At 46.2% G+C, this 12532-nt stretch overlaps 2 protein-coding genes across 3 annotated transcripts in view; one reads left to right on the forward strand and one right to left on the reverse strand.

Moving 5' to 3' along the window:
- HSPD1 (heat shock protein family D (Hsp60) member 1) overlaps nt 1-8451 on the reverse strand; it is a 163676-nt gene extending 155225 nt beyond the window's left edge. The window contains exons 1-2 of the mRNA XM_073558160.1: nt 8313-8451; nt 8034-8215 (exon numbers count right to left, since the gene is read on the reverse strand). Coding sequence (XP_073414261.1) covers nt 8034-8207 — 174 coding nt within the window. The 5' untranslated portion in view covers nt 8208-8215; nt 8313-8451. The remainder of the gene's footprint in view (nt 1-8033; nt 8216-8312) is intronic.
- Nucleotides 8452-8475: 24 nt separating this feature from the next.
- HSPE1 (heat shock protein family E (Hsp10) member 1) overlaps nt 8476-12532 on the forward strand; it is a 39717-nt gene continuing 35660 nt past the window's right edge. The window contains exon 1 of one of the 2 annotated variants that reach the window (XM_073558162.1): nt 8476-8592. In XM_073558162.1, coding sequence (XP_073414263.1) covers nt 8530-8592 — 63 coding nt within the window. In that variant the 5' untranslated portion in view covers nt 8476-8529. Of the gene's footprint in view, nt 8593-8615; nt 8865-12532 lie in introns of those variants that run through there. The other variant, XM_073558163.1, reaches the window with a different exon arrangement.

A 12532-nucleotide genomic window follows, 5' to 3' on the forward strand; every position in this document is an offset into this window, starting at 1 on the left:
TGGTTTAATTAACATCAACGCCTTTACCCCCAAGGGTGGTTTCCATGTTGACCGGGCCAGTTTTTACAATTCTGACCACTGTCCCTTTATGAAGTAATAACTCTGGCACGCTTCCATGGATCCCGGTGATTCTGACTCAGTTTTCTCGTGACATTGTATTTTATGATAGTGGTAAGATTTCTTAGATATGACTTGCGTTTAGATGTGAAATAAACTTGGTTTAAATTTTGATCACTTCACAATTTTCCAACTTTGAATTTTCATGCCCTTAAATCACAGAGACATGTCACATAAAATACTTAAGTAACATTTCCCACATGTTTACTTTACATCAGAACATTTTTGGAGCCCAAATTTTTTGGGGGTTAGGAGGATGCAAGGGCTAAAAGTTAAGTAGCGATTTTTTTTTTTTATTTTTAGGGACCACAACACATTTGAAGTCACTTTGAGGGGTCTATATGATAGAAAATACACAAAAGTGACACCATTCTAAAAATTGCACCCCTCAAGGTGCTCAAAACCACATTCAAGAAGTTTATTAACCCTTCAGGTACTTCATGGGTCTTTTTGGAATGTTTTTTTTATTTAAAAAAAACAACAAAAAAAAAAAAACACGCATTTAACTTTTTTTCAAAATTTTTTTTACACTTCAGATCAGTTTTTTTTTTTCCCCCACAAGGGTAACAGGAGAAAATGGACCCACAAACTGTTGTGCAATTTCTCTCGAGTACGCCGATACCCCATATGTGGGGGTAAACCACTGTTTGGCAGAGCTCGGAAGGGAAGGAGCACAGTTTTTCTTTTTCAACGCAAAATCGGCGGGAATTAAGTTCAGTCGCCATGTCGCATTCTAGAGCCCCTGATGTGCGTAAACAGTGGAAACCCCCACAGGTGACACCATTTTAGAAACTAGACCCCCCAAAAACTTATCTAGATGTGTGGTGAGCACTTTGAACCCAAGTGCTTCACATAAGTTTATAACGTAGAGCGGTAAAAATGAAAAAAAATATATTTTTCCCCTCACAAAAATGATCTTTTCTCCCCCAAATTTTTATTTTCCCAAGGGTAACAGGAGATATTGGACCCCAAGAGTTGTTGTGCAATTTGTACCCCATATGTGCAGGTAAACCACTGTTTGGGCGCATGGCAGAGCTTGGAAGGGAAGGAGCGCCAGATTTCATTTTTATGGTTTGCAGGTGCCATAACCCACTGGGAGAGCCCATGACGTGCCAAAACAGCACAATCCCCCAAAAGTGACCCCATTTTACAAACTACACCTCTCAATTAATTTATCTAGGGGTGCAGTGATCATATTGACACCATGGGTGTGTCACAATTTAATACCATTGGGCAGCAAGGACAAAATAACTAGATTTTTACTACCAAAAATTTGTTTTAGCCAAAGATTTTACTTTTTCACACAAGAAGTGGGTAAGATGGCAACAAAATTTCTCCCACAAATTCTACTGAACATGGCAATCCCCCATATCTGGCTGTACAGTAATAAGCCATGCGGAGAGACTCGGGAGGAACGGAGCGCTATTTGCCTAGTCAAGTGTGCACATGTCAGTGTGTTTCCATGGACCGTGTGCCCATGGGCAAAACACGCCGATATGTCTTTTTTTTAACCCCTTTCTGACCTTGGAAGCAATAGTACGTCCAAGGTCAGATCCCCCACTTTGATGAGGGCTCCGGCAGTGAGTCGGCATCAAAGCTGGGACATGTCAGCTGTTTTGAACAGCTGACGTGACCGCAATAGGTGCAGGTGGAATCGCGATCCACCCGTGCCTAGTAACTAGTTAAATGCCGCGGGGGGTGCGCGGCCGATCGCGATGACGTATTATTCCGTCCATGGTCAAATTGTGCTGGGTCACATGGACGGAATAGTATGTCGGATGTCAGAAAGGGATTAAAAGAGTTCTTGTCATTCTCTCAATTAAAGGACTTTTCTGGGTGTCTGCTTTCTTACAATGTGACTATGGGGTTGGTAATGGGGGCGTCTTATTGTCGCATGTCCATTACTAACTTTGGGGCTTGATGTCGGCTGACAATACAAAGGTGACATCAACCCCCACCCCCAATTATCACCCCACTTGCCATCCCTATAGGGCAAGTGGGAAGAGCGAGGCTAAGTGCTAGAATTGACACATCTTAGAGATGCAACTTTTCTGGGGCAGCAGAGCTGATGTTTTTAGCCTGGAGGTGGGGGGGCAGTGTCCATCGCCCCTTCCTAGGCTATTAATATGTTACTAGCCAGCAAAGGCTAATTATACAGCTGTGAGCTGATATTAATAGCCTGGGAAGCTCCATGGGTTTTGTCCCCTTCCCATGCTATAAACATCCGACCCAGCTGTCAGCTTTCCCTCTGCTGGCTAACAAAATTACGGGGAAGTCCACTCCATTTTTTTCAGAAAAATAATCTTTAATTAAATGTGTACAGTAAACTGCATACACTCTACTAATTTTGTCACAGACACGAATATATCCATTTACTATATGTAATCCATCTCTTCTATCCTGTCGGCTCTTGCAGTGATTTTACAGTAAACAGCAGATGAAGTGCTGGCTTTTCTTCTATGGAAAATACATGTGTGTCACTGACATCTATATATCTATATATCTATGTATTCTGTCTATTCTAACCTGTCATACTGATATTACTGTACACGGCACATGAATTGCCAGCTTTTCCAATGCGATTGGTGTGTTAAAAAAAAAAAAAACCCAGAAAGCACTAATGGTCCGAGTGTTGTAATTTTTTTTCTCGCACACATTAACTTCTATTGCGGGATGTGATCTGATTTCCAATTACAATCGGAGCATAAAGCAAGTTTTTTCCAGTTCGATAGTGATCCAATTTGAGCTGGAAACAAAAACGTTGATGAACACTCAATGATAGAATAACATTGGTCAGAATGCAATCTGATTTTTAATTGGATTGTTTTCGACCAGTTTCATCACAAGTGGGAATAAGCACTTAGGAATCTAAACATGTTCTGGAGTCAGGACAGTTGACACCCATGTCCAGTTAAAGGATTGTTTCAATGTTTTATTCATGTGAAAATTCACAAAGCATTCTAGCTACGGTAACTTGAAATCTGAAATTGCCATAATGTCTCCATTTTAAAGCCAGTACTGGAATCTTTACTTCATTTCTTAGAATTATGAAGATTGCTAGCCCTTCCCAGCTTATTCCACCACATTGTGTTTCAAAAGGGCTTGCTGTCCAATTCCAAGTGACTGTGAAGGTACTGTCACACTTAGCGATATCGCTAGCAATATCGCTATAACTTATAGCGATATTGCTAGCGATATCGCTGTGTGTGATACTTACCTACGACCCGCTCCCCCGCTGGTTATCGCTGATCACGCATTAACGTCAATGACTTTCTCGTTGTCAGCTTCCTGCGGCGCTTCCTGTGGAGACGAGCATGGAGTCGGGCGGGAGGACATCAGGATCGCCTAGTGTGACAGGTAAGTAGCGACCCCCGACCCCTGCGATGTCGCTGGTGAAAGCTGCCTGTGTGGCACCTCTCTAGCGACCACTTAGCGATGCACCAGCGATCCTGACCGCGTCATATCGCTGATCGGGATCGCTGGTGCATTGCTAAGTGTGACAGTACCTTGAGAGTTTATGGCTGTGATCCTGACCAATTGTCAAGGCTATGCCCACCATTCTCTTGTGGCTGCTAGACTACCACCAGGAGCAGATGAATAGAGCAGCAACATGTGCATGCTGCACCACACTATGTGAGAGAAGGGAATAGATGTATGCAGCACTCATCTACCTCCAGCAGTCACAAAGAATAAACGAAGGAAAAAACAAAAAGACCACAGGCTAAACAATGCTGCTCTGTTTATTGGCAAAAAGTGAGGAATTACAGCAGAGCTACCAGACGTCAAACATATACCGATCGTATGTACAGATAAATATATTCATTGATTTGTAAAACAAAATAGTATGGATTTAAGGGAATCTGTTAACAGGGTGAGTTATGCAATTTGAAAGAAGCATGATGTAGGGACAGAGAGCCTGATTCCAGTGATATACAGCTGTGGCAAAAATTAAAAGACAGACCACTGCAATAAATTTTTGAGTAAAATGTGAATTGCTCTTTTATTCTATAAACTACTGACATGTCTTCGAATTTCCAAGCAGTAAATTTTGTATTTATTTTCAGAAAATGGTCAAAATAACAAAAATGCAGTGCTTGCAGACCTCAAATAATGCTAAGAAAACAAGTTCATAATCATTTAGAAACAACAATACTAATGTTTTAACTCAGGAAGAGTTCAGAAATCAATATTTTGTGGAATAACCATGATTTTTGATCTCAGCTTCCATGCGTCTTGGCATGCTTTCCACCAGTCTTTCACACTGCTTTTGGGTGACTTTGCCAGTCCTGGTACAAAAATTTAAGCTGTGCTTTGTTTGTCGGCTTGTGACTATCCATCTTCCTCTTGATTTTATTCCAGAGGTTTTCATTGGGGTTCTGCTCTGGAGATTGGGCTGGCCATGACAGGGATTTGATGTGGTGGTCCTTCATCCAAACATTGATTGACCTAGCTGTGTGGCATGGCACGTTGTCCTGTTGGAAAAACCAGTCCTCAGAGTTAGGGAACATTGCCTGAGCAGAAGAAATCAACTGTTTTTCCAGGATAACCTTGTATGCAGCTTGATTCATACGTCCTTCACAAAGATTAACCTGCCCAATTCCAGCCTTGCTGAAGCATCTCCAGATCATCACCGATCCTCCACCAAATTTCACTGTGGGTGCAAGACACTGCGGCTTGTACGCCTCTCCAAGTCTCTGTCTAACCATTAGATGACCAGGTGTTGGGCAAAGCTGAAAATTAGAGAAATCAGAGTTTACCTTAATCCAGTCCTCTATGGTCCAATTCTTATGGTCTTTGGCAAACTTCAGCCTTGCTCTCCTTTGCTTCTCATTGATGAAAGGCTTTTTTCTAGCTTTACATGACTTGAGCCCTGCCTCTAGGAGCCTGTTACGAACTGTTCTTGCCATGCACTTCATGCCAGCTGCCATTCCTTTTGTAGGTCACTTGATGTCATCCTGCGGTTGTCGAGTGACATTCGAATGACTGTCATCCCGGTCAGTGGAGAGTCGTTTTCACCCTCTGCCGGTCTGTAGCCGTGTTGTCCCCAATGTCTGCTGCTTGACCTTGTTGTAATGGTCTTAGAAATTTTAAGGATGGAGGCAACATGACGCTCACTGTATCCTTCTGCTAGTAAAGCCATAATTGGGCCCTTCTTTTCCTCACACAACACTTTTCTTTTCAACTCCTTTGGCATGGTTAAGAGTTATTTTTTCATTCCTATTAATTTTGGGATATTACTAGCACTTGTTTTGCCATCCAGCTTGTCCTATTGCAAGAGGATTGTGAACACCACAGCAGGATTTTTTATACTTTCCTTCGTCAAATAAGATTTGGTTCAGGTGATCACCTGATCAGAAGCACATTAAGTAGAATGAGGTGTACTCTGGATGGAATTCAACTGACACTGGAATGGAAGGCAGACGTGTAGAGAAGCTGATTTTTATGAAACTGTGCATGGTCTTTTAATTTTTGCCATAGCTGTATATCACTTACTGGGCTGTTGCCTACTGTAGTTTTAATAAAATCAAGTGTTTTATCAGCAGATTATCAATAGAGGAATAACTGTCTAATCCAATGTAGCCCCTACTGCTGTGTAACCCAGTCCCCTCTACGGATTGGCAGCTTTCTGCCTATTCTCAATCAGTGGTGTGAGCGGGGTTATACAGTCCTCAGCATTCAGAGACCTGCTAGTTCTGTGGCACTTAAAGCTGTGATTTTATTAAACTACACTAAACAGCCCAATAAATGACATCACTGGGATCTGAATCTTTGTCCCTACATTAATGCCCTCAGATTACAGAGCAAAAATCTGGTGACAGGTTCTCTAACAAGTGAAGCTCAACGAGGCTGAAGTTGGTTTCTTATTTGGCATTTTCTTCTTTTATGTTTTTTATAGGTTTAACAAAAAATAAGCATCACAATAACAACATGGAATGCAGCGAGGCGCCCTGATGTTAATACACTTAAAAACAGCTACAAAAAATGGGCATCAAAGTGGGCACCGAAGGGCGTTAATGAAAGGGTTAAGTGACTTTGGGCCACTGACATCACACTGCAGACATATAGAACAGGGAGCCCCACATCAAAACCAGGTCTCTCTAACCTGGCCCAAATGCATTCTAGGCATCAGAACTGGCATCAAAGTGGGCAGACAGTCCATTTTGGCCATTTGAATAAGTAACTGGTGTTTAAGGGGTTAATTGACTTTGGGCCACTGATCTCACAGTAAGGATACACAGATCGTGATGTCCTGCATCAAACCCAGGTCTATTCATCCTGGCCCAAATGGGTTCTGGGCATCAGAACTGGCATCAAAGTGGGCATACAGCCAATTTTCCAGATTTGAAAAAGTAACTGATGTTTTTAAGGGGTTAAATGACTCTGGGCCGCTGACCTCACATTGAGGGTATGTGCACACCTTGTGGATTTGGCTGTGGATCCGCAGTGGACTTGGCCCTGCAGATGCACAGCAGTTTTCCCATGTGGTGTACAGTACCATGATGTAAACTTAGGGAAACCAAATCTGCGGTGCACACGTTGCGGAAAATTCCGCACAGATTTGCTGCGGTTTGTTTTCCGCAGCATGTCAATTCTTTGTGCGGAATCTGCAGCGTTTTTACATCTCTTCCATTATAGGAATCAGCAGGTGTAAAAATGCAGGTGAAATCTGCAGGAAATCTGCACTAAATCCACAGGTAAAACACAGATCATTTTACCTGTGGATTCAGCAAAATCTGAGCGGAAAAATCCGCAGCCAAATCCGCAACGTGTGCACATACCCTAAGAATACACATCTTTGTTTGTTTAGTGGGAGATCAGTGGCCCAAAGTCATTTAACCCCTTAAAAACAGTTACTTATTCAAATCTGTGAAAATTGGCCAATTCTGATGTCCAGAACCCATTTGGGCCAGGCTGCAGGGAGCTAACCCTTTCATTAATGCCCTTCGGTGCCCACTTTGATGCCCGTTTTTGTAGCTTTTAAGTGTATTACATCAGGGCACCTCGCTGCATTGTATGTTATTATTGTGATGCTTATTTTTTGTTGTTAAACCTATAAAAAACAGAAAAGAAAATGCCGAATAAGAAACTGGACAAATAAGAAAACAACTTCAGCTCCGAATAAGGCCTCTTTCACACATTAGTTTTTTGCCATCAGTCCCAATCCATCATTTTTTGAAAAAAATGGATCCAGCAACTGATGCCGCTGGAAGTTTTTTTTTTCTCATAGACTTGTATTAGCGATGGATTGCCTCACATTTTGTCTGTTGTTCACTGGATCCATCGGAAATTTTTTGTCCGTCGGACGGAGACAGTCTACAAAGTAACGTTTTTGTCTCCGTCAAAAAGTCGGACAGCGACGGATCCAGCGCTGTCCATAATGGCAGCCTATGGGCGCAGGATCCATCGCTGTTCGTCAAATGATGGAATCCAGCGACGGATTCCATTTTTTAAGGCTGGTTTCACACTAGCGTTTGGAGGCGCAGTGGACACTGACCGTGAAGCTCCGCCTATTGCCGCTACATGCGGCCATAGGCAGAGCTGATCGGAGGAGGAGTGGCTGGGGGTGGAGATTCACAGCAAGCATCCGCTGCGCCTCCAAACGCTAATGTGAAACCAGCCTTAAACTGAGCATGCTCCAATTATTATTGCCAGGTATGGCAGTCGGATCCAGAAAAAAAAAAAAAAAACACATGTCACATCAGTTTTTCACAATCTGCGACGGATCAGTTTATTTTCCAAAACTGCTGGATTGCGACTGATGGCAAAAAACTGATGTGTGAAAGAGGCTTAAGACACTGGATGAATAAGAAACCAAGGTCAGCCTCGTGGAAGCTCATGTCAGACTAATGCACAGAAATGGTGTCTGAAACCCCCCGAACAACCTCCGGTCATCATCCCCAGGAAAGCACCATTACCTTGGGTCCCATTGTGACGGCAACAGCATCAGCCAGAAGATCGACTCCTTGTAACATCAGCGCTCTGGCGTCTGCCCCAAACTTCACATCTTTGGCGTAGGCGCGACAGAGGCGCAGGGGCCGCGCACAACACCCAGGACGCACTCTCTGGAGAAGAGCGGGCAGACGAAGCATGATGTCTACTGCAAGGAGAAAAGGCCGGTCATTAGGGGGAGAAACAACTAGGGGAGACCCAGAGCACCCCGCACGGCCGCCAACACCCCTGAGTGCACAGCTTACCGGGGGCCGGGACACAAAGATGGACGCTGCTGTCACACACGTGCCTGCCACCAACTGAGCAGCGAACAGTTCAAACCTTGAAGCTGCTGAGCGAGTCACGTGAGGCGGCCCAGGCAGGACGCCCGCCTGCCCCGAAACTAGCACGCCTCAAGGCGTGGCCTCACCGCTCCAATGGCGAGTAAGAGCCCAGCGCGGCGCTCACTGGGGGATATAGTGCATGCTGGTTCCGGGGTCTGTTTTCCAGAACGTTCTGGAACAAGTTCGGTGTTCAAGGTTAAAGGTAACATGCCATTCCTACCGGAAGTAGTTCCCCCCCGCCCGCATCCGCTGTCCTCGCGATCTGCTGACAGGCTATGGATTTCATCATTTACTAATGCGGAGCAGCACGTGTCTGCGCGCCCGGCCCGTCACGTGTCCTGTGTGTGCCCTTTCACAGGGGAGTCAGAGAGCCAAGGTCGATAACGCCCCCCGTGGGTGACGCAGGCGCCGTCGGTCTTTTGTGCTCACGTGGGCTGTGTCCGGTCAGTCAGTGTGTGCTCGGTGGCAGTCATGGTAAGTGGTGTCCTGTGTTGTGGCGGGAATCTGGTGATGGGCTTCCCTCTGCTCTCGCCGCCGACATTCAGGCCCTCGCTCACATTCACCGTTTGTCATTTCTTAAAGTCCCTTTTTTTTCTTAAGTTTTGTTGTAGTTGGGAATGTTTAGCGCAAAATCCTTCAAAATGTGTAATAATGCTGGCTGTATTTCTCCTCTTTGGGGCAGACTTCGTGGTGTTAGGCTATGTTCACACTGTGTGGTTTGTGCCAATTGTCAGCTGCTTTTTATTGTACCAGCAAAGCCGATGAGACTTCAGAAATCTCTCACACATTTTTTTTTTACCTCAGAATGTTGTGCTTTGCAGCGTTTTTTGGACATATAGCATGTCACTTCTTTCAGCGGTTTTCACCCATTGACTTGACTGAATGGTAAAACAAACAAATACGCAGGTTGACTTCTTTGGAGTGTATTTGCTACAGAAGAGTCAAGGACAGCAGGGTGTGACCTCACACTGGGCTCTGCTACATCTAGATGGCAGACCCCTGTCATCCAGCAGAGTGGACCTGAACCCCATTCACTTGAATGGGGGGCCCGACAATACAGTGTTTGATATGCATGACAGCGCGGCAAACGCCACTTCTGATCAGCGGGGAAATCATTCCCCCCCCCCCCCCCCCCGGTCGGAGAGCCCGTGGTTCCCCCACTGTCAAAAGACAGAGCACTCAGCTGTGATCAGCGGTATAAAGCTTAGGCTACTTTCACACTAGCGTCATGTGACGTACGTCGCAATGCGTCATTTGGAGAAAAAACGCATCTTGCAAAGTTGTCCGCGGGATGCGTTTTTTCTCCATAGACTTGCATTAGCGACGCATTGCGATGTATGGCCACACGTCGCATCCATCGTGCGATGGATGCGTTGTGTTTTGGCGGCCGCGACGCACCCAAAAATGTTACATGTAACTTTTTTTGTGCGTCGTGTCCGCCATTTTCGACCGCGCATGCGCGGCCGAAACTCCGCCCCCTCCTCCCTGGACATTATAATGGGGCAGCGGATGCGTTGAAAAACTGCATCCGCTGCCCCCGTTGTGCAAATCTTTCACAACGTACGTCGGCCCGACGCATTGTGACGGGCCCGTACCGACGCTAGTGTGAAAGTAGCCTTACCTCTGGTAACTGGTGTCAGATGATGGGACTACTGCTCCCATCATCCCACACTTGCTGCCTGTAATAACAAGTGAGAACAGGAGCGGTGGATTGAAGTATTCAAAAGCCATTCAAATCTGCACTGTAAATAATCTAAAAAAAAAAAAACCTGTGTTGGATCCCCTATTTTTTAATAATAAGCCAGGCAAAACTCACAGCTGGGGGCTGCAACCCTCAGCTGTCAGCTTCAGCAAGGCTAGTTATGATGAATAAAGGGGTCACCAAGCTGTTTTTCTGTTTGTTTGGTTTTTTTTTTTGTTTTTTTTTTTAATTTATCCCCTTTCTGACATCAGACGTACTATCGCGTCCATGTGCCCTGGGCGCGTATGCCCATGGATGGGATACTACGTCATGTGCGGTCAGCCACACATGAATTGTACAACAACTCAACAACTTTTGGGGTCCAATTTCTCCTGTTACCCTTGGCAAAATAAAACAAATTGGATCTGAAGTAAAATTTTTGTGGAAAAAAGTTAAATGTTCAATTATTTTTTTTTCTTTAAATATTCCAAAAGTTACTGTGAAGCACCTAAAGGGTTAATAAACTTCTTGAATGTGGTTTTGAGCACCCTTCAGGGGTGCAGTTTTTAGAATGTTGTTACTTTTGGGTATTTTCCATTCTATTGATCCCTCAAAGTGACTTCAAATGTGATGTGGTACCAAAAAAATGGTGTAAAAAAACAAAAACTGGTCAACGTTTAAAGGGGATCTGTCACCCTTTTTATCCCCTATTAGCTGCCGGCATAGACATCGGGGGCTTATCTACAGCATTCTGTAATGCTGTAGATAAGCCCCCGATGTAACCTGAAAGAGAAGAAAAACACGTTAAATCAGGGGTCCCCAACCGCCGGTCCGCGGCCCAGCACCGGGCCGCTGCAGTGCCCTTGCCGGTCCGCAGACACAAGGGGAGCCAGGGGCGGTCAGTGGCGTAGCGGGGGCTTGGGCGGCGCGCAGCAGTTCTTAGCGGCGGCCAGGGAGCGATCCAAGCAGCTCCGCTGCCTGCAAGAGGGAATAGCAGGAGCGGAGCTGCAAGGACCCGTCCAGCTTCCTGCCCGCCGCCCGCGCTTCCTGTCTCTGACTGACACAGAGAGGAGCGCGCGGCCGCTGCTGTGTCAGAGCGAGGAAGCGCGGGCGATGCTGCGGACAGGTGAGAGGAGAGAGGTGGTGTGTGTGTGTGTGTTGGTCTGTGTTTGTGTAGCCTGGCCCTGGAGGAGATGGGGACATGAGGAGAAGGCCATGAGGGCAGTGATGGAGAGACGGGGGTGATGGGGAGAAGGGGGTGATGGGGAGAAGGGGGTGATGGAGCACTTATTCAAAACCTATGGTGAGTTGAGTCACATTATAAATGTTATTTAATTATAAGTATGCACTGCTACACTACAACAGTGTCCATAGCCCCGCCCCTTATGACCAAAGCCCCGCCCCTGCCACACCTCCATCCCCGCCCTGCCGGGCCATGGAAGAATGGTCTTGCTTGAAACCGGTCCCTGGTGCAAAAAAAGGTTGGGGACCACTGCGTTAAATTATACTCACCGAGGTGGGCGGTCCGGTCCAATGGGTGTTGCGGTCTGGTCCAAAGCCTCCCTTCTTCATGCGATGACATCCTCTTCTCCCGTCCTGAAATGGCTCCGGCGCAGGCGCATTGCTCTGCCCTGTTGAGGGCAGAGCAGAATTCTGCAGTGCGCAGGCGCCAGACCTTTCCCGACGCCTGCCCTTAACAGGGCAGAGCAGTGCGCCGGAGCCATTACAGGATGGGAGAAGAGGACGTCCTCGCATGAAGAAGGGAGGCGCTGGACGGGACGGCGACACTCACCGGACCGCCCACCTTGGTGAGTATAATATAACGTGTTTTTCTTCTATTTCAGGTTACATCGGAGGCTTATCTACAGCATTACAGAATGCTGTAGATAAGCCCCCGATGTCTATGCCGGCAGTTGAAAGGCCCAAAAAAAGGTGACATTCCCTTTAAGCCTTATAACTTCCCAACAAAAAAAACTTGGGTCCAAAATTGTGCAGATGTAAAGTAGACATGTGGGAAATGTTACTTACCGTATATACTGGCTTATAAGCCGAGATTTTCAGCCCATTTTCTTGGGGGGGCGGGCTTGAAGTCTCCCCCCCCCCCCCCCCCCCCCCCCCCCCCGCTTATACACGAGTCATATACGCCAGGGGGTCGGAGGGGGAGCGGGGGTGTAAGGTCATACTTACCCCATCCTGGCGTGGTCTCTGCAGCCCCACCGCTTCTCCCGGTCTCAGGCTTCTTCTTTCAGAGGTCACGTGGTACCGCATATTAAAGTCATTAATATGCGCATATTCATGACTTTAATCAACGGTACCACGTGACCTCTGAAGGAAGGAGCCTGAGACCGGGAGAAGCGAGGGGACTGCAGAGACCTCGCCAGAAGGGGGTAAGTATATGCAATATTCACCTGTCCCCGGTCCACTGCTGCACGCTGCTCTGTCCTCTGGCTGTGATGTTCAG

The sequence above is a fragment of the Dendrobates tinctorius genome, unplaced genomic scaffold (genome assembly GCF_039654945.1).
Source record: "Dendrobates tinctorius isolate UK_male_01 unplaced genomic scaffold, ASM3965494v1 ptg000254l, whole genome shotgun sequence".
Taxonomy (NCBI): domain Eukaryota; kingdom Metazoa; phylum Chordata; class Amphibia; order Anura; family Dendrobatidae; genus Dendrobates; species Dendrobates tinctorius.